This window comes from Falco naumanni, chromosome 2 (genome assembly GCF_017639655.2).
Source record: "Falco naumanni isolate bFalNau1 chromosome 2, bFalNau1.pat, whole genome shotgun sequence".
Lineage (NCBI taxonomy): Eukaryota > Metazoa > Chordata > Aves > Falconiformes > Falconidae > Falco > Falco naumanni.
The window spans coordinates 29,743,993-29,766,645 of NC_054055.1; the positions used below are offsets into that span (position 1 = coordinate 29,743,993).

General features: G+C 47.5%; 1 protein-coding gene across 1 annotated transcript in view; it reads right to left on the reverse strand.

Moving 5' to 3' along the window:
- Positions 1-10,827, reverse strand: part of LHFPL6 (LHFPL tetraspan subfamily member 6) — a 144,833-nt gene extending 134,006 nt beyond the window's left edge. Inside the window, exons 1-2 of the mRNA XM_040584480.1 lie at positions 10,555-10,827; positions 7,553-8,108 (exon numbers count right to left, since the gene is read on the reverse strand). Coding sequence (XP_040440414.1) covers positions 7,553-7,937 — 385 coding nt within the window. The 5' untranslated portion in view covers positions 7,938-8,108; positions 10,555-10,827. The remainder of the gene's footprint in view (positions 1-7,552; positions 8,109-10,554) is intronic.
- Between the last annotated feature and the right edge of the window lie 11,826 nt (positions 10,828-22,653).

Genomic DNA, 22,653 nt, shown 5'->3' on the forward strand with positions numbered 1-22,653 from the left:
TACCTCTAGGATAGAAATACTGATGTCATTTGTACCGAGTGTCACTAACTTCAAAGGACACACAAAAATTTGCAGCCCATACGGGCCCTGATGCTTTTTTAGTAAGATTTTGGAATCTTACTAAACCTAAAGAGCCAAGCTATCTGAAGAGGTTGGGAACACAAAGTAAAAAACTGAGACAACCAAGTATGAAAACTACTCTCCACATCTTTTGTCTTCTTCAAGTTGCATCTCCACTGTTCCAACAGCATTACAACACCCTGCTTGCTCTGTACTGCTCACAGCCTTGCTGGCAGGGATGGCCTACTCATGCATTTCATGATCAGTAATATTTATTACTGATTCTTCCTTGCTAACTTGCTTCGTTAAAATGGTTGGCATTAGCTTAAACAGCAAATCTTTGCTAACTCAGGTCTCCTTCAGCGGGACTCCTTAGGGAACAATCACACAAGAAACTGTGCTGTTTGGTCTGTGAGGGCAGCAGCCTTTAGCAAGACTACAGTGGGAACTTCTGTGAGCAAGGTGAAGGCAACCACGGGAAACAGGATTGTCTCTTAAGAATATACAGAATCTAAGTCTGCACCTTTTCTTTACCTATTTCAGGTAAGTACCTGCTAACTTCGATTCCCCTCCAGTCACACTCAGCAGACCATGCACAAAGGAAAGATTCAAGCAATACAGGCTACTTCTGATTAAGACTTGGAATTTATGTCATTCATACACTGAGAGCGACAAGAGGACATATATCAGTTCAGCTTCACTCCTGAATTTGTCTTATATTTTAACTCCTGTCTGAATACAGCACAGAGAGAGAGAGAGAGAGAGCTAATCTTCAATAAAACATATGCTACAAAATCCATTAAGATAGCATCACTGTCTAAATTCCCTTGTTCTGAACATCTTCCCAAACAATAACTCTGCCTTACTCCTCTGGACTCCAAACCTAAATCAAACAATTTGACTCTGTGCTGTACCACAGCATGTGGAGGTACCTTGTGGTGCTGGGAAACAGATACTGACAACAGGCACTAGCAGCCACAGGTTGCAGTTTAGAAAGTCAAAGTCAAGCCAAAAAGTGATGAAGATGCAAAACTATACTCTGCACTTAATCTTTTGATGAATGCCTATAGAAAACAGGAGATGTAACTGGTGTGAAATATAGCAGCTATGAAGCAGCTTCTATACAGGTTGTTCTGGTAAAGAAAATACAACATAGCACATCTGAAACAGATTAAAAGCAATCTAACGGTTGGATCTTAAAAAAGTTCCTCAAGAAAATGCAGTTTTTCAATGATATATTCTTGGTGCTACATTTTTAATATTTGCATTAATGATCTGGCAGAATAGTCAGGGTAATTCACCACTGAAACAACTTATGAAGATTCTGCTTTTCTCAAAGTTAATTAAATTCAGACTAGAAGTTTTTTTTCTCAGAGAGATACTCTTTTTCAACCCAAAATGATACGAAGGCTATCCTACATCCCATGCCACAGCAGCCCTCAGACTAAATAGGCAAAGTGTTTTCTGCTGACCTTATTACTGCTGAATCTATGAGCCTATGCCATGACATGCAACCACTCACTAGCAACATTTAACAGTGCTGTCTTCCTCGTTTGCTCTTCTGTGCATCCTGGTGAGGCATCTGTTCCTTTCATATGCCCCTCTTGCAGTGTCTTGACACCAGATTACTACCCAGCCTGCAGCTTGTCTTTGCCTGGGATGAGGATTGCCCTGTCACATGTCTACATGAGCACAGCAAAGTCACTGAAGCTTTGCATCTGACAAGAGGAAACAGAGAGGAAGATGTGGCAAAACAGCCCTGAGCAGCTAACTTGCAGGTGAAGAAGAGGGCTTGGTGTTGGACAGAAGCAGATGCCCTTCCCTAGCCTCTCCCAAAAAGTTAGCCTTTTGAGAAGTATTTTTAGGCTAAAGAGGATGAAAGAACTAAAAGGCCATTTTTGCATGGTTTTATACCTGGGCTTTTTGCAGGTACAAATTTCAGGAAGAGGCAGGAAGAATATGTACAGATGGGGGAAATGGATGAGATAGGTTTGGGAGAAGTGCAAAAGAGTCTGGGGTAGCCATTTCCTTCCAGGAAGTCTCTCGACCATCTCAGATCTTCCCTGTCCCAGCAATGCTCTTCTCAGTTATATTTTCTCCCTACAGGCAGAAAATGATCCTGACCTTAAGTCTTCCCCGCAGAAAGCAGAGAGTCTTACTTCAGCTGTCAGACAAAATAATGGTTACTGGTCACTGCCTGCCGTTCTTTTCCTCCAGCTCCACACAAACCTTCCCCAGGAGTTTCTAGTCCCTGTAGTCAACTGAAACTACCCTCACCAAAGCCCCTAATGACTTTTTCTTAGCAAGTCTCAGAACTGAGACTGCCTTCGTTCTCCTTGACCCACAGGTTGTCTTTGACTGTCAGCCACATTTTCTGAAACATGTCTTAAGTTCAGTGACTCTATATACATTTTAGACCTTGATCATCTCACCTGCAAAGTCAGATCGAGCCATTAATATATTAACAACTTGCAGATCTCCTTTGGATCTGTCTCTTTAAAATCTCCAGCCCAAAATATCAAAGGCTTTCTCTAAGATTTCAACACAGACAACACAGAGCCATCAACCCATACTCAGCGCTCTCCTGATCTTGATGGAGTAATCCTTATTATTCTGCCTGCACCCAGCAAACACTTGCCCTGAGCACCCTATGGGTGATGGAAACTATTATGGCCACTATTGGCATAGGACACTTGGAGAAGGATTCTCCAGCAATTTCATGTTGTGCTGAGACCTTTTTCCAGAATGCCACTTTTTTTTTTTTTTTTTTTTTTGAGACAAAATCAGAAGTTGTTAGGGTCTGTGTCCCCTTTTTCCTGAATAACCAAATGCTCCTTTCATCACCCCCTACTTCAAGAGGTCCCTAGACTTCCTAACCAGCAATTCAAGGACCATAGTTTCAGGAATTTCAGCACTTCTGTGAGACACAAGAGAAGTAAGATAGAGCAATGAGGAGAGGAAGAGAAGGCGCTGCTGAAAACTTTTCTTATTTACTGAAGGGAGTAGCAAACCTTCTGCTTTACTTGAGTGCAATCAATGAGCAACCAGTACTTAAGATGATAGTACAGACCACATGGCTTGTACTATCATCTTAAGTACAGATTGCTCATTTCTAACATGCCACAGTGTCAGGTTCAGAAAAGTGTCTAAGTCAGTAGGTTGTTTTCATGCTTTGTTCCCTTGGACTCACACCCCTCTGAGCTTGGCTTAGCTGTTCTTTACAACCAAAGGGAGTTCTGAGCTAGTGCAGATTTCATCTGTAATTCCTGCGTGCTGACCATTCATAGGAAAAGCTTCACCTTGCCAGCATAACGCTCTTTAAATTGCATCCTTGCAATACTCATGTCTTTTGATCCACTGCCTCTCATAAAACTAGCTAACCTTTAAGTTCATTATGTTCCTAAAATTATTGCTATGTTCTTAAAATCATTGCTCTGCATTCAGAGAGTAAAACTATTCACCAGATTAGTATTTCATATCTCAGCTACCTACCTGCAAATTTCTAGGCTCCTCATTTAAGTGGAATTGACTTGCTACCGCACAGTGAAAAGAAGATCAATAATTACAGATTCCAATTTTCCATAGATTTGTTAAACTTCGCTTCCTGCTATCATACCCTCAATAGTTATGGTCAAAGATACATCCTTGCAATCTGTTCTAGCTACATTATATAAGCCTCAGTCTTCCAAACATTCAAAGGAAACCAGCTGGAAACACTGCACTTACTGTTATCAGTAAAGACTGTATCCATCTACATAACTGTGCCCTCAAGAGGTTACAGACAGCATAACTTTCACCTCAGTTGTCAGTTCTTCAAAGCAATCCAACAGAAATGACTGTGAAGCATGTTCTGAAACACCAGAACAGCAGTCTGCCGGTCATGGACTGCAGAGCGCTGACAACCACTGCAGAAAGTGCTGGCCTTGGAGCACTGGCTACTTCTTGTCACCCACCACCAAAATGGCTTTGAAAAATCTAAAAATAGCATTGTTTTTCACATAAGCAATTACTGTAACGGCTACAGAGCTGCCATGTGATCATGCATGGGAAAGGAAGCAGTTCCCATAATCACAAATGGGAAGAAAAGTCTATGACGCAATCTTCCTACTAAGAACAGAAACTCGACATGTATCATCCCAGCATCATCTTAAAATACATGTATGCTCTGTAGCCAGGATCATCCAAAATAGCAAACACAGCCTGAGTACATAAGATCAACCAATATCTAAAGAGCCCTTCTGACTCTGCATGGATCTGCAGTTTCTTGCAGGTTCTGCCATTCAAATTTTATGAGAAGAGCAGATTTATGGTATAAGCACTTATGAATAATTCACTCCCATTAGTTGCCACATACAACTTGGGGAAATCCCAGCTGTAAAATCTTGGCACCGTTGAGCTAGTGCAAGCTGCACGACTTTTATATACAGGTGTTATTCCACTGACCTACTTGGAGTTAGTTACTCCTCCTTCGCACTGCTAGAAAAGGATCAGGCTGCTTACCACCTCTGGTAAGCAAACCTCTCTGCCACCTCTTCACAGCACTAAAAATGCTTCTAATGTTGGAGTAAGTTAGTTTTAGCAACCTTAGTGCTTTGGCTCACCACAGCTTCAGGGGCTTGTATTCCTCACCCACCCTTGGGCCTCCCATAATACTCTGTTGTCAATTGGCTTAGCTCCTCATCAAGTCTGTGTTTTTAAGTCATGTTGAAAAAATTGCTTGGACTCGTAAGTTAATGGAACACCACTAAAGCCATAAACTAGCTATACAGAGTATGTCTTTATGCTGGTTTCTAAGTTCAAGAGAAATAATTCCAACACTCATCCTCTGCCACCGGAGCAGGAACCACAACAGGGCGTCAGTGCAGGCGACTCAGATGAAAAGAAACAGAAAGTGAAACCACCTAGCCATCTCCTTGCCCTAACACTGAGGATGAATTAATAGCATCACTCAGTGGGCTGCTTATTTCCTCAGGCTTTTTCTTCACATAAAGATAGGAGGGTGTTTTTTTTTTTCCCAATCAAAAAAAGAAATATTTGTGAGGGTTTCATTTGGTTAGATCTCCAAGTGGAGGCCAATTAAAATGACAATCACTGTACTGCCACTGAGCCGCATTCAAAGCACACATTGCGGTATATAACTAAACCTGCCACTGTAGTACAGGGAACAAAGAGCTGACATTGCCGGTTAGCAAAGAAGGCGAACAGCTCGTGGCTATCTTGACATAAAACAACCTAATAATTATAGTGCCTAAGTTAGACATTTGAATAAATGTAGTCATGTCATTTAAACAATGAAGCTGTACTGATTTATAGCAGCTAAGGATCTGATTAAGGATGTAAGGATCTGATCTTTACCCTAATATGACCCTTCAGCTCATCCTAATTATTGGCTTTCACAACCTGGCCTCTCCCTCATGTCTCCAATGTTGGGTTTTAAGCAGGTTAAGAAATGACGGGTTCTCAGTTCCTTCATCTCTTACACACTTCCAGCAGTGCTGAGTGAAATGAGAGACAACCATAAAAGCCAGTAGAGGGGAAAATTAGACATGCTGTGTAACTAATTTCTGAACTGTAAGCAAAGTTGTTGGCAGTTCTCGTTACATATCACAGGTTCACCTTTCTTTGAATTGTCATCTACCAAGGACAAGCACTACCTGCTCACACCCTTCCAGGTGGGGTGGGGTGCTGCCTGGTCAGCTGGGACAAGCTCCAGAGGTAGCCATGGTATGGTCTGGAGAGAACTCTCCCCTCCTTGCAGAGGAGCCATCATCCTACCTCCGAGAAGGATACACACCTTCAGCCCACCCCAGTCATGGGGGAGCGGGGCTCCAGTCGCCCACCCACTACTGGAGACGCTGTAAGCAGACACAGGCACGGCCGGCCCCGCTCCGTGGGCAGGCAGGGGAGCACGGCTGCAAGAAAGGGGCCAAACACAAATTGAAACCAGATGAGCCAAGCCAGCAGTTGGAAAGAGGGGGGTGGTTAAAGCACAAGCCCGTGATGACTCTAAGTGAAAATAGCCAGACCGAGCCAGCTCGCAGAGTGTCACCAAACCGAAAATCCCCTCCACCGCCTGGCTGCCCAGCCGGCATTGTACTATGGAGCAGGCTTCAAGAAGCAGCAGCTCCCAGCAGTTAACTCTCCAGCAGCTGCTGCACTTTCAAATTGTCAGCCAGATTAAACACAGGAATGCCTGTGCATTGCAAAGCTGAGGGAAGGGTGAAGTGACAGGGTCAGCTTGCTCTAAAGTACAGAAACTACTCAAAGAGTTGGAGGTAGGGCGCCCTGTGGCCAAGGGGGAGCTACGCTGGCATCACCATCGTGGAAGCTTGCCACAGGACCCTTTCCTTCTTCCCTCGGCCGTCCACCCTGCACTGGACAGTAGTGGGGTTTTTGTCTTGTGCTTCCTTAGGGCTGCAGACTCGGCATGTAGCTGGACTGCCCTTGCGGGGACAGGTTTCTGTTCAGAGGGGAGAAAGGCAGGAGTCCCGCTGCTGCCTGCTACTCTGGGGCATGAGCTGGGGTGCCTGGCTGGGACCAGATGCTGCAGGGCACCTGAAACACTGGTGCCTGTGCTGCCCCAGCACCCAAAGCTCGGGAAAACACACCCCCTTGTGAGAGTGAGTGCATGAGGGTGGGGGAGAGCTTGCACCAGGCGAAAGCGAGTGCCACTGAGCCACATGTCACTGATGACAAGAGAGTGATGACTTACTGGGAAAACTGCCCTATAAAAAACACACTTGAGGATCCTGTTTATTGTCTCATACCCTTCAAATACTCCACAGTTACAAATACTCCATACAATTACCAGCTAAAAAAAGAATGGAGGTAATTCTCCCACACACTGTCTAGCCCATGAACTCAACAAACGTGCGGCAGCATCAGCAGGTAGCATGGGGTCAGACAGCCCAGTGGGGCCTCCTGGAAGATGCTGGGCTACCTCCACCAGGAACAAACAATCCCCACTTCAAACCTGGGCCACAGACTTTTTACCAGATCCACGCAGCCACAGAGAGCAGAGGTGGAGGGAGCTCTGCCAGTGATGGGGGTAGGAAGGAGAAAGAAGAGAGTGTTACGTGTTGTTCCTACATAACAGCCTCTCCTCTGCAAAATCATGATGCTCCACGAGGCTCTGCAGCCTCCATGCTTCTCCAGGTACCTCCATCCCAGTGATCTCTGCTGGAAACTACAGCCCCACAAAACTGCTGCAAAGATGCTGGACCACAGAAGTCAACTCGCCACACAACTCTCAAAAGTTGCACAATGACCAGACAGGTACTTAAGCACCAGAGAGCGACCACAGGCAGCTGTAGCTCTGGGCCATGTTCAGCCATTCAGACAACCAGTTCAACCATCAAGGGACCCCAGTGTGTCTCCCTCACTAGCAGGAAGTTTGATTCACCCCCTCGTCATCCCAAAGCACCAGAAGAATATCCACACATGTAAACCATTAGCCTGGACACCCCCATCCCCTCCCCGGATAAGCACTTACCCCCCAGGAACTGGATGCCTCCTGCCACCCTTCCCACGGTCCTGGAGATGAGCTCAGACACGCAGCAGCCCATGAGTGCCGTCAGGGCCACCAAGAGAAGCAGCCCACAGCCAAGGCCCGTCACCACCGTGCAGATCCTCCACTCGGCGCTCGGGATGGCCTGGAAGGAGGCGTAGCGGCCACACTGCTCCACCATCACAGTCGTCTGGCGGCTCTCGTCCCGCACCGGGTAGGAACACCTCCGGAAAGTGCCGAAGGAAACCGACTTCTCCAGCTGAGACCCCAAGAGCCAGTAGGGCATGAAGAAGCCCACGCAGGAGGTGGCAGCGCAGAGGAAGGAGAGGAAGGCCCAGACGATGCCGGCACAGGTGAGGCTGGATGCCATTTTTGTATCTGCTCCAAGGCCCCTCGCGATGGAGAGACAGAAAAGCAGCTGTGTGTTTCAGAGGTTTATGTATAATTCGGAGTCTCTCAGCCTTGACAAATCCCTGCGCTGGGAGAAGCTTGGATCCTAACAGCCGGGTGGATGTTTCCTCCCATCATGAAGTCAAAGGTCCTTAATTAAATAGCAATACACAAAAAAAAAAGGGGAGAAAAATACAAGTTCAGTAATACTGACACTAGAAAAAAATGTTTGTCTGCCAGAGTGTTTTCCCTTCCTACAGGACTTTTCATTAAGACATCTAACTTTTCTGTTCCATCCTTGCAAGCAGCCACTAGAATCGCTGTCAGCGATACCAGCTGCCGGGGGCGGTGGTGGGAGGCAGCCCGGCCGGCACAGCCAGGAATGCTCTGCAGCCACCTTCAGGGGCTCCCCATGTACTTGCCTACTCACTTTTCTCTACCGTACATCTTAATCTTTCCCGTACCGACAGAGAAAAATAGGTGAGGTCTCATTTACCCTTAGCTAGTCAGGCCTTCCTCCTGCAATGCCTGGGGAAGGTACTTCACATTATACATGGCCCCACAGCTTCAGCGCAAAACCACTTGCAGTGCCAAAGCCTATTCAAGACCAGAGCCTTGTGGCAGAAGTAAACCTCATTAACACCCCCGAGAGAAGTGTTATGAGCTGACATTTTTTCCAGCACTCCTTTAAGTTGTTGGCATCCCTGTGCAAAAGGAGCCTTTTATCACCTGATGTCCAAAAGTACCAGGAGCCCCAAATCCAGATGGGCACCTGCTAGGTGAAGGTATTGCCACATCTTTTGGATTCACTCCCACACAATCTCAAGCAGCACATGATTAAAACACAGGGGTGTCTCATAATATTCCTGCTTGCACTCAGCCCAGTTCCTTGTCTTCTTTGCCTCTTTCCAGCTCAAACCCAGGAGGCTTAATCACACTGCATCCTTCTCCGACAGCTCCCAGCCTCTAAGCTCACAACCAGTGTGACCAAGTGCATTTGACTGTCATAGAAACCTACACACTGCTTCCCTGAGACTGGGGGTGTATTTCTGGTTAAATCCTGGCTGGATCACTACTCCAACTGCCTTTGTAAATTTATGATCATTTCTCACAGTTGCTGCCAAACTAATTCCGATAGCTATTTACAGGGGCTTTTTTTTTTCTAAACATGATCAGATGCCAATCAGTGAATTCAATTCACGTACAAGCAATAAAATTAATACTCCTTCAGCACAAGGAGGGAACGCAGAGAAAGAGCCTGTAAGTGAAATTAAGCATGTGCACCACAAGAAAGTTTTGTTTACTTTTAAAATGCTAAGAAAACTCTTCTATAATGTTAAAAAAAGGCCTATGCTGCTACTCAAGAAGTATACACCTATCTACTTGTAGCCTAGCTGCACAAATAAATGCCTTTCAACCTGCAAAACACCAAACCCCTGGGAATAAAAACTTGGCAGATGGGCACAGGGTGCCTCCGTCCCTCCAGAAGCATCTTCTGGAGAAGAATCTGCCCTTGTCTTGGCGTGGCACCAACTGTCTAAGGCAAAGTGGGTCACTTGGGGAAGATCTTTCCCTGAATCGGGGGAGGAGGTACGGCTGGAAATAGGGGACAACATGGAAGCTTCCAGGGGCAGGACCCTGCAAACCTGCCGGCTCCGGTGGGGCAGCTGCTTTGCCTCCCCGGGGGCTGCCAGCCCACAGCCGGGGCTTCTCTCCGAGGAGGCGGACTCGCCCCTCCGGCCTCGAAACCCCGCTCCCCCCCCCTCCGGGGGTAGGAGGGGGCGGCGGAGAGATCCGGCTTCCCCCGAGGGAAGGCGGCGGCCGGGAACCAAAACTCGCCGGGGTGATGCGAGGGGAAGGTGCGGGGCGCCGCGCCCGCGGGGCCGGGGGGTGGGGGGTGGGGGACCGGGAGGGGCGGGCTGGGATGCAGGGGCTCCGGGAGGGCCAGGCTGGGAGGGGAGGGGGTCCTGGAGGGGCAGGCTGGGAGGGGAGGGGGTCCTGGAGAGAAAAGGGTGTGCGGCCGGGTAAGGGCTGGAAAGGCAGAGATGCCGGGAGGGCAGGGGACCCGGGGGCAGCGAGGACGGAGAGCAGGGAAAACACTGGGGGACGGAAAGGGAGAGCGGTCCAAGGTGGCAGGGAGATCCGGGAAGGACGGGGGCCCGGGAGGGGTAGGATGCGGGAAGGCAAAGGTATGGGAGGGCTGGGGATCAGGCAGGGGAAGGGAGTCGAGAGGGTCCGGTGGAACGGGCGAGGGAGGCGGCCGGGCAGGGTGTCGGACCGGGGATGGGGATCCGAGAGGGGAAAGGGGTCGGGGGGTGCAGTGGATGTGGCCGTGCAGGGTGGGTAGGGGTCGGGCAGGGGAAGGACGCTCCGGGGGCTCGGGGATACGGAGTCGTGCAGGGGATGCAGCGTACCGGGATCGCGGCAGGGCAGGGGTCCGGGAGAGGAAGGGGGCGCCGGAGGTCCGGCAGGGCAGGGGATGCAGCAGCCCAGGGAGTGCGGGAGGGCGGGGGCCCGGGAAGAGGCGGGAGGACAGGGGGTCCGGGGGTGCCGGGATGGGGCCGGTCAAGGTGCCGGGGGGGCGAAGGGCTACTTACTGACAGGCCGGGCGCGGGGGCTGCCCGCCGCGGCTGCCGGGAGCACATGGGCGCTGAGCCGGGGCGCGGGGCTGGCGGGTGGCGGCCGCCCCAAGCGACTCTCCCCGCGGTCCCGGCGCGGAGGCGACGCGAGCGCTCCGAGGCGGGCGGGACCGGGACCGGGACCCTCCCCAGCCCGGCCCGTCCTTCCCTCCCTTCCTCCGCACGTTCCTCTCTCCCCCTGTTTGATTACTCGGGAGGCAGCGCACTCCGCCGCCTCTCCTCCCCCTTCCCCCGCCGCCGCCTCCCCGGGCGGGACCCGCCGCGGACGGCGCAGTTGCGGGGCCGCGGACGGGGCCAGGGGCGAGGGGCCGGGCGGCGGCGGCGGCGCCGGGGGGGGGGGAGCGGGGGGGGGGGGGGGGCGGCGGTACCTCCCCGAGCCCTCCTGGGGGGGGGGGGGGATGTCCCGGCTCCCAGCGGGGGCTGGGTCCCGATTCCCAGAGCTCTCCTGGAGCTGGGGCGGTGGGTGCTGGCTCCCCGAGCCCGACGGCGGCTGGGGCGGTGGGTCTCGGTTCCCGGGGGCCAGAGCGGTGGGGCCGGAGCGGTGGGGCCGGGGGCGGCGGGGAGCGCTGCGGTGCCGCCGGGCTCCGCTCTGCCCGCCGCGGCTGCCGCCGGGGAGCGGGGGGCGGTGGAGCCGGGGACGGAGGGGAGGAAAGGAGGAAAAAGCCGGCGGGGAAGGCGCGTTAGAAGGGAAGGGAGAAGGCCGGAACCCTTACATGGGGAAAATATGGGCTACCTCCCGGTGGTGTGCGAGGGATAGGAGTGTGTGTGTATGTGTGCGCGTGTGTGTGTGCCTGCATGCGAGCTGCTGATCCAGCATTTTGATCGCAACAGTTCGGGAGCTGGTCTACAGCGAGAGCAAATGTGACCAGAGTACCAAGCAGCTCATCCCGCCTGGGTTAAGTCAAGCGTAGAGGCGTGAGCTCCGGTCCTTTCCCAGGGTGTCTTCAGTGGGAAAGTTCTGGGGAGGGGTTGCTTTCTGGGGCTGAGGAGGGATGGTGCACACAGAGCCTCTGGGAGAAAGACAGATTTCCTATTCTGCTTTTTCCTCTCTGCCCTACAGCTTGAATAAATTCCTTCAGACAGAAGACAATTTTATGCCTGGTTTAAATTATGTCAGCACCAGACATGCAAAACCTCTTTGGTAATGTTTCTTTTACAGTCCTGGAACATGACATGAGATTTAAGTACTGATCATTAATATTATTAATGCTAAATGGAAGTGAGGTTTATTGCACTCAGTCTGTGTTTACACCATTTAATAGTAACAACAGTCATGTTCAGAATTAAATTACAAAGCCACTTTATTGGTGGTGTTTTTTTTTTTTTTTTTAAATAAGCCTTTTCATGTTTTCCCCATAATGCCAAGTCTTAAAATCGGAACAGTACCGAAAATGTGTATTTTCTCAAGGGATAAAAAAATGGATTGGAAAGTATCTAGCAAGATCGAGTTTTCCATCGTAACATTTCAAGTGTATTCTTTAAGGAAAAGTGCTTCAAATCAAAGTAGGTTAAATACAAGCTGGGTGCTAAAATGTATGCAATAATGTGCTTCACAAGGACGACACACCCCCCAACACAGCCGTGCCCCCCGACTACCTCTAGGCTACAACCACCTAGTATACATCTATATTAGCAAGTCATGCGGATCGATCTGATCCAACCAGTTGGTGCTGAGGACCTGAATGATGGTCACGCTTTCCCATGTTTTTTTTTTTTTCAAATGCAATCCATTTTTGCATTTTTGCATTTGGGTCTATGGACTGAGGGCCCCGTCAGCACTCAGGACACGTCAGATGCACTCCTGGCGCCTGTCTTCTGCTTCAGTGCCATCTGCATCCACTTTGTGCACTCACCACTGCTGGGTAAACCAGAATGTGGTAAATGAGGATGATCTGGAGATTCACTCCAAAAGCATGCCCCTGATCCACACCAAAACATGGATGTGGATGTGCCCATGGGGTGGCTGACAGAAGGGGAGCTGAGCTGCTGTGACTTTCCCAAGGCTGAGAGCTGGAGCCTGCTCTGCAGCATACCATTCTCACACCCTCCCCTCAAATCAGCCTTCTGCCTGGTGCCAAGCCTCCACTCTGGAGAGAGCACCAGCTCTGAGGTCTCCACTTCTGTAAGGAGCTATGCACTTCTTGATGAGTGTAGGCTCTTCATTTACTGTTCTCATGCCTTTACTTGGCTCAGTCAGGTGTTTTACCTCCTGCTGTTCATTTTATCAATACCTGAAATGACAGGGATACTAAGCTAACTACTAACTAACCACTAAGCTAACGTTGTGACGTTTGAACTGCACTCTTGGTGTAAAAACAAGAACTGAGTACTGTTACTAAATCTGCAATTGTTTAAAGACCCAGTCTGACTTTCTTTCCTTAGCCAAGGGCCTCAGTTGTAATGAAACTGTGATAAATGTGTCTAAATTAGGCATGCGGTGGGATTAGGCATGGGTAGAAATTGCTTGGCAATAAAATGACTGTGGAAAAACTTCTGTTTCACACATGTAAACAGTTTCTCAGTTAAAACTGGCTTTGTAAACCTAGGGAGAAGCAAACAAGTATGGATTTTTTCATGCAATTTATCTCTTCTATGGTATATGCCAAGGTCCCCAAGTCAGTGTTTGCTTTGCTAATGGTATCTCTACAGCAGTTCATTTACTTCCCTTATATGGCCTTTACATTCACTCCCTGAGCTGCTGCCATTCTGCATTCCCTCAAGGAAACTGTATGCTGAATTCTGCATCTCTCCTGAAGCATCTTATCTTGCCAACTGTCTCTGAATGCCCCCACAGGCTGGCTGCATGACTTAGTCACTTGTAGGGAAATAAGCTTTATTTCACAGTCCATTTTGTGAGAGAAAAGGAGGTTTGTTTTGCTTAGAAAAAAATTAAACACATTGTATGTCTAAGTAAACATCCAAATTCTTATTCCATTTTTTTCCTAATGTTTATAGCTCGGCATGCTTCAACTGTATCAACTTTTGCTGCCCCTCTCAGGGAACAGCGTGCATACAAGTATTTTTACTGGGAAAGTTAGCCTAAATATTTCAAATCACATCTAACCTGTCTGAAAGAAAAAAGGAGTTATTACATGGTGCTTCAGGATCTGCAGTCTCTCTTGTAACCACAAAAGCAGAGAGACCTCCTCAGAGAAGAGCCATAACAAAAGTCCTGGTCTCCAGGGTCTTGTCTATACTGAAAAGCAGCTGGTTTTAAAATTGGTTCTGGTGTTTTGAAATTTAAGAGAATCCACTTTTGAGAAGGCTTCAGAGACAGGTGAGGGAACCTGAGCCATGAATTCCACACTGTTGGAACCACTGGAAATCAGACTGGATCAAACACCCATGAATACTCTGTCAGAAAACCACCCTAGCAGGGAGACAGGAAAATATACCTATAGATTTTACCATTTCTTTTCTTTCCGATCCATTGACTAAGCTGCTGTTACAGCTGGGGCCCTACAGACTCGATGGAGCTAATCAGCACAGCAGAATAAAGAGAGAAAACACTGTCACTGTACCTAAATCAATCCCGACCCAACTAATATACACATCATAGGCTTGGTCACAGACTTTCATTACAGCATATCCTGTAAGACAATCCACTGTCATATAAAATGCCATAGAGGAATACATATGTTCCCAAACCCCGAGGAAAATGAAGCAGCTACTGAACCTCCATCTCATTCTTCAGCCTTTGACAAGAAAAAGAAACAAGATATTTTTATCTTGCAGGCCACCATCTGGTTTTCTCTTGTGTGGTCCACAGGAGAGTGATCACACCGACATGGTTCCGAGCATCTTACAAAACTGGATCTTCAGGTCATGTCTGTACTCGATTTTAAATGAAAAAGGTGTTGGCACAACAATAGACTTGAGGCTACGTACAGGGAGCAACAGAAAGTCAACCCAATTATTCAAATACAGTCACTGAAAACCAAACAGACAAGTACTGTTAAGGAAATCATCCAATAATTAATGTATTTGCCTGAAATGATGTCAAATCTGCAGCAGCTGGAAAAAAACAACCAACTAAACAGGCAGAAAAAGAGAAGCCCGAGTCTAACACCTGCAAATTTCTCAGAGGAAGGTAAGAAAACAAATTCAAGTAAGAAAAAAATTCAAGTCACTGGATCCTAATACATCCATAAGGTGTCTCTTCCAAGTCAAACACATTGCATGTTTTCTACTGTGGGTAGCTACTTAGCTCTAAACAAAAGATCCTCTCTCCACTTCCATTCCAATACTATATTAAGTACTTCTTTTTATGGTGGTTCCCTTGGTGGTAAACTTTATAAATCCCATTCCTGATATTTCATAAACAGAGCATTTTCTGAAGGATAGTTGTCTTACTGGACATAATACTGTCGCTACTAACAACAGTCTTCTAATCTCCAAATGTACATATAAATAACATGTCAATGTAAAACAAAAAAAGGAACCATCATTTACTATTTGCCATAAACATTCCTTGTGTTGTTTCATCTTTATGAAGTTACTACTCATCATCTATTATATAAAAGCTACCAGGTGCTCTGCCTTTTGCAAGACTAAAATAGTAGCTACAGCAAATCAAGCTGCTGATTATCTCTTTTGTGTCCTGTTGCTGACAAGCCTGGTGGCTGTGGGAGAGGCCGGGGAGGCTGATTCTGCACCAGCCCCACATCTGAAGGGAAGAATGCCTGTTCTGCCCTCGCAAACACTGCCAAGGTGACAGAGCTCTGGGATGACAGGTCCCAGACCCGTCCTCCTTCAACAGGGAATTGGCTTAACCCTGCGTGAACCCTAGAAAAAAACATGTAGATGATTCCAATCCTAAATTTCCACTGTTCCCAAGTGAACTTGGAAAAATCAGGGATGTCTGGATGATGAATGAGCAATTTCCCAGGAAGGAATGCTCATCTACTGGTAGCTTATTTGCTGTGCCTGTAGACCCAAAAAAATAATTTAATCATGGCATCTTATTTACCAGGGGATATCTGTTTGTCTTCCCTAGACACAGTTGAAGAAAGATGCTGGGAACATATAAAGAGCAGGTCTTGCCATGGTGTTTTAGAATCATAGATTCATTTAGTTTGGAAAAGACCTTTAAGATCATCAAGTCCAACCATTAACCCAAGACTGCCAAGTCTATCACTAAACTACATCCCTAAGCACCACATCTACACATTTTATAAACACCTCTGGGGATGGCGATTCCACCACCTGCCTGGGCAGCCTGTTCCAATGCTTAACCACCCTCTCAGCGAAGACATTTTTCCTAATGTCCAATCTAAACCTCCCTGGCACAACTTGAGGATGTTTCCTCGCACCCTGTTGCTTGTTATCTGGGAGAAAAGACCGACCCCCACCTGCCTACACCCTCCTTTCAGGCAGCTGCAGAGAGCAGTAAGGTCTCCCCCCTGAGCCTCCTTTTCTCCAGACTGAACAGCCCCAGTTCCCTCAGCCGCTCCTCACCAGACTTGTGCTCCAGACCCTTTGCCAGCTCCGTTGCCCGTCTCTGGACACGCTCCAGCACCTCAGTGTCTTTGTTGTGGCGAGGGGCACAAACCTGGCACGGTATTTGAGATAAGGCCTCAATAACTCCCTAACCCTGCTGGCCACACTATTCTTGATACAGCTGGCTCATGTCCAGCGGCTGTCGACCAGCACCCCCAGGCCCTTGTCCACCAGGCAGCTTCCAGCCGCTCTGCCTCAGGCCTGTAGCATCGCCTGAGGTTGCTGTGACCCCAGCGCAGCAGCTCGCACGCTGTGGCGTGCCTGCTGAGAGAAATGAGATGGTTTAATGGCACATGCAACAGTGCGAAGGTTTTTATTTTTAATTTAAAGCCTCAGTTAGGGATCGTGTTTCAGCTGCGAGTCACAATCTGAAAGCAGGGCCAGAAGCGCGCTGATCCGCGGGCGAGCAGCGCGGCGGCGGCGGGAGCGGAGCGCTGCGCTGCTCCACAGTGACACTCGCTGGGCGGCCGGGACGGGGAGCGGCACGGGGCAGCGGCGGGAAGCGGGGCAGAGTGAGAAGGGAGCCGGGGCAGCGGCGGGAAGCGGGGCAGAGCGGGAAGGGAGCCGGGGCAGCGGCGGGAAGCGGGGGCAGAGCGGGAAGAGGGCCGGGCCGGGCCAGGCCGCCAGCGCGGGCGGCTCCGCGCCGCTCGGGCCCCGTGGCAATGGCGCGGGGTTTGCCCCTGCCCCCCCCCCCCCCCGCGTTTGATGCGGGCTGCAGGCGGGGCAGGGCGCGTGTGTGTGAAAAGTGGGGGCAGAGCGCAGGGCTTGTTCCAGCTCTCCGGAAACGGAGAGGTTCGTACCGCCCTGGGGCCGCTGCCTTGAGATCCCAGAGGTGCCTTTGCAGAACGTGCGACGGTGACTTGTGTGGCACCGTTTGTGTCAGCTGTGTGCGCCTGCGAAGGGGGTGCGAGCAGCGGCGCGTTCCTCCTCCCCCTACCCAGCCTTCTGCCGCGGAGCTGGAGCTGAGCTGCCTCCCCCCCCGAGCCCCGGCAATCGTTTGCATCTAGGTCACCGTATCAGACGTATTCCCAAGGATGAGGCTAATGATTTCGGGTTTTTTTAGAAAGGAAAGCTGAACATCCTTTTGTTGGGGACAAACGCAAATTAATTTGCAACTCGAAGCTCGCTTCCTCACCATCACGCCCCGAGGTTTGTACAGATCTCAGGCGCTCCGTGAAGACAGAACCTCTGAAATCTCACACGGATTCATTCATGGAGAAATTGTAAAGCCACCTGTTGTCAGCTGAAACCCAAACAGTACCCCCTTTCTGGTATATCAGCGCCTGAAACATGTTCTCAGTGAGGGAAGAGCCTAGCTCATTTTTTTCAAACTCTCTAAAAGGCTTGTTAATAGGAAATCCAGTACATAGATAGCATTCATATACCTACATAGGCATGTGTTTATGTATTCTACATATATACCTATACCTCCACGTATTAAAAATACTGCACAGGGAGTACCTGAGACCCAGACTGGACCATAGAGCCCAGACTACTTGCCCTGCGCTGTGCATGGGGAGCAATAGGCACCTATTGAATCATGTCCTGGACGCGTCTTGTGCTCACAGGGAAGCTGCAGCAGGCTGAAGAGAGATGCATCTTGGCCTGTGTGTCTCTGTTAATCTTTTGCTTCGGCCCGTGTTATCCTTCCAAATGACAAGTTGTTCTTCCGATGTCGTTCAAAGGCATCGTTTCCTGTTTCCACCCAAAGCTGCCTGCTCTGGGAAGAGCTCTCAACTGCATGCGAGAGGGTTCTCTCTATATTATGTTTGGCAAAATAACCTAGTCATAGATTGTGCTTCTGCAATGTAACTACATATTTCAATATTCCTTTTCCCGATTAAAAAGCTAATTAGCAAGGTCGTTACAGTTGCCACTTATAAGGGGGAAGATAGTAATTCCATTAATGTGCTCACAGGAACTTCATTTATATTACCTCTTAACCTTTACAAGGATATGATCATTTCAATAATTAATTGCTTTTTGCCATTTAATTTGCAGTTTACCATTTTCAAGGGAAATTACCCATTAAACCAAGGCTTTTTTTTTTTTTAAAATCGTTCACTCAAATAAGCTCTCCTTAGAGAAGCTAGATATTTGCTAAGCCACTTTCACATTTGAGAAGAGAGGACTCTGTCAGTGCTGCACATTAAAGAATGGCCCATCGCTCGGGCCTTTAACCATCTGGAGGAAAATGAGGCTGAATGGGGCTGAGGCAGTGATGAGGAGGGGATCAATTCTTATTCTCTTCCTCCACATTCAGAGAGGCAGTGTGTCCTTACTCTGTGATTGACGTGGTGTGAGTTGTCTTTCCTCTTTCTTCACAACTATCTCGTTTCTTCAGCTGAAGTTAATTTATGCTGCAATACTCATCCATGAGTGCTTCTGTTAACTTCAGTGACTGACAAAAGAAAGGAACTTTGGCTCAACCTTTTAAAACATAGAAACTCTAGCCATGAATCACCAAGCACTTAAGCACATCTTCAAGTCAGCGCCTGACACTTTGGAGAACAGAGCTGAACACACTTATTCCTGCTCACACCTAAGCCTCTCATAAAACAACTATTCATTTCAATGAATCAGACACAAGCTAGCATCCCTGTGGTAGTGTGCTGGCATAATATCTCCGCTACTGATAATAGAAATTGTGTCCAAATCCCATCATGCTAAAAGAAAATTGGATTAATATTGGTATCTGAGAAGGTGAGTAATGCATCCCAAGTAGGCATATCTCTGATAGAGTGAAACACACACCTCTGAGAGATGGGTTTGCATGGGAAGATGGAGAGGAGGTGACAAAATAAGTAAAGAAAGGAGAAGAGGAAACAGAAGAAGCAGGTATGAACTAGACTGGACCATTGATTTATGGATGAAAATCTAAAAGTTTTTCTGATTCAGGTGCAAAAATTAAACTAGCCCTTGGGCAGTTCTACCTTTGCAACTGGCAAGCCCATGATATGTCACCCAAAATGATATATGACTGGATGATATGTCACATGCCTACAGGCACCAAATGGATCATTTTACTGTGAAAATAAGACATTTTATTTATTTAATTGTAAAATCAAGCATCCTGTGTTTTTTACATCCTTCCTCATGAGTATAAGGAGAGTCTGGGGTTACACCAGGATTCAAATGCAGTATTTTATTTCCACAGCACTGAAGCTGGGGCGTACTCTATTATTTTCAGAGAAGTCAAAAGCCACAGTCAGACCAATAGTGTTAAAAAAAATAAGTATATAGTCATATCCACACTTAATATTCAGAGCTCCCTATATCAGCAGTGGATCAGCAATCACACTACTGGTGAAGCAGCAAAATAATCTGCTTTTTGACCAGTGAAAAGAAAGCTTAGCTCTATGCCAGCATGAGCATTTCTTGCCATAAGCCTTCCACAGTGAGGCACAAACATTGCTTGAAGACAATCTGCTGATTTCTGCTGGTTAGCAGTGCAACCTGCAATCGGGTTAAGGCACCTGATGCTTCTCTTTAAAGTTTTATTGTGCCTATATTATTAGGACTCTAAACTTCATCACATAAAAGGCTATGTATGGGATAGAAGTAGACAGAAGCCACTAATCATCAAAATTAAAGTTAAAATATCCTTTCAAAACCTCCAGATTGGCAGTTCACTCAACAAGACATTCGCTTTTTGTAAGGCAGGTGCTCTGCACGCACAACAATGTTTAAGGTGTCATCGTTCAAGGGAAGTTGGCAGTGAGGGGTGGTGTATACACAGGCTGATGATATTCTGAAGAGAGCTCTACCTGCATGGACAAGAAAGTCCTTGCTAGTTTGCATGCAAAAGGAAGCTTGGGGCCTATTCTGGGGAACTTGATAGTCTCTTGTAATTAATACTGTAATTGGAGGTTACTGGAAATGCTCCTTGAGCTCCTGCCAGGGAATGTAAGTGTTTCACAAAGCTGTTGATGCTGTGCTGTACACCAGCTGAGCCAACCTAGTCAGCTGTAGTAGATGCCGACACAGAACCCCTGCACTGGCAAAACTCTGAGCAGCAAAATGCACAACACCTTTTCCTTTCAATGTCATCACAGAGCGATATCAGTACTATCCAGCCATCTGACAGCTGCATCACCCACGGTGGCAAGGCTGAGCTGTCCTCCCTCTGCATTTAAAAGCAGACAGTCCATCACTGTGCTCCCACCTGCAGTCTTGCAGCCACCCAGTGGACCTGGGACAGGCTAGGTCACTAACAGCCTGCTGTACTTGGCAGAGCTGCCCAGACTCATTCCAGCCTCACTATTTCAGATTGCAAATGGATAAATATGTACCAGAGATACCAAAGTTTCCTTTTAGTTTCCTGGTTCTTGCTTCCTATGACCCTTGCCTTCCCTTGGGGACGTAATTATTGGCTTCCAGTGCATCAGTCACAGGGATGCCAGTCCTGTAATAATGCCATAAAGGCAGAAATGACCACCAGAAAGGGACGGCAGGTAATTTTAGTGAGAAACTGTAGGCTTTAACGTATTTCATCTGGAGGTGAGCGGGTCTTTGCAGAAAAATTGTTTGCAACTCATCTGCAGTGACTGCGACCACTGTCAGCCATTAAGTAATAAGTTATTTTTATCCACTGCAGCTCTCCAGCATCTCCGAGGGTGATGGCATCTTGCCAAGGCTTTTGAAGGGCTGCATGAGCTGACACACAACGATGAATAGTTGAGGCAAGCCCGGAGGACAATTCTGAGTCAACTTTACAGAGGGAATCAAATCCAAGTATACCAGGTACCTCCACACTGGAGCTGCTGAGAAGTTGTTTTGCTTCCCTCCTGACAGATGTCAGAGAATGTGACTTCTGGAATTTTGGAAACTTTTACTTTTCCTGATGTAGCAATAAAGTTCCATTAAATTCACCCAAACCGAACTGTTATGAGCACTAGGGAAGCCTGTTTATGACACTCATACCTGTAACATTAGGTTTATGTTGTAATGCTGCTATGAACATTGCCATGATCGGCAATATTTTTGTGTTACTTGCACTAGCAGTATCCCTAAGGTGCAGTTTCACAAGACGATGGCTTTTGTGGTGAAACTGCCCCCCTTTTGCCCACATGCCACACCACTGCTTGTCCCCTCAAGAGTTCCTTGTGCCCTCATGGTTCCAGATTCACTTTTACCTGACAAAATTGTTAGCCGCCATTTAAAAGGGAAGTCCTGTCCCCCAAGTCTCCCTGGCCATATGCTCTTGTCCCTCCTGTGCCAATACAAATATTTGTGCAGGATTTGCTGGGTTAGCAAGGTGAGAAATTTATCTTCTACATTATGCAGCTACATCCCAAGGAACAGATACCAGATCCTGTATAGCAGTTACTAACGCGAAAGACTGTACCCTGGATAGTGACTATGGTAAAGAAATTGGCTGGAGCTGAGAGGAGCCAGTCATAGTACCCTGCCTGTGTGGCAGAAGTGTGTGTGTGGGTAGCTGCAAAAAGGGCAAGAAGGCAAAAGTTAAACAACAGGAGTTTAAAAGGAGCTTTGGAAAAGACAAATAGGCTTCAAAACAGAGATCAGCCAGTCAATGCAATAGAGAAAATGAAATGGAAAATGCTGCAAAAATGCATTTCATTATACCTTTTATTTCTATGACTATATTTATGCAACTCTTGTCCTGCCAAGTAGATTAATACTATCTTGGAATCTTGTATGAACCCTGAATGGCAGCAATATGTGCTACATTTATCACGTGTCTTCAGCAACTTGAACTGTAAACACAACGTGGCCATAGTGGCTGGATTCTGGGAATAGCAAGAATTGCCTAAGCTTTGCAGGCATTTCAGTGAAGAATAGTTGTGTTTCATCACCAGCTGTGGGGCCTTAAGGCAGTGGTCTGGATTTCCATTAAGCGGTCACAATGAACAGCCTGTTCACAGGAAACTCGCTGTAAAAGTCAAGGGAAGAAAAAAACTAATAAGAGATTTGACTGAGATCCATAAGACAGAGACATTTGACTCACAGGTCTGGATTAAAATACAGCAGTTGGAGAAGCTGTTGAAAAAGGCAACCCTGTAAAGTTTGCAGAAGTTGTAGTCTTTGTTAAAACTCATGATGCTGATGTACTTAGTCAAAAGGCATTTTTCCTGATGTCATCATTCCAATGATTTATTAGACCTAGCTTTGGCTTCTCATAATCCATGTCATCATCTTCTCATGATCCCATAGATAGCCTTGTGTTGATCAGCTGATGTGAAGGCACTGCCTAGTAATTTAGGTATCATTCTCTAGATTTTCTTTGCTAGAGACTGATCTCAGCTGAGATCAGGACACAGTGAAGGGTACTGTTTCTTTGCCTGATGGTGAATAGTTGTAATTTTTGTTCATTTTTTGGGGTTACTTTTACTTCATCTGTAAAACAGAACACATTCCAGAGACTTTGCCAGCAGAACATAGGTAGTCATTGCTTGAAGAGAAAAGAATAGCAAGTCTGGCATACACTGTTAGCATTATATCATGTGTTACTCATGTCCTGCACATATTTTTGGCAAAAATATTCTTCTTCCTTGGTATATTGTTATTATAATGATAAGGGTAATCTATATTACA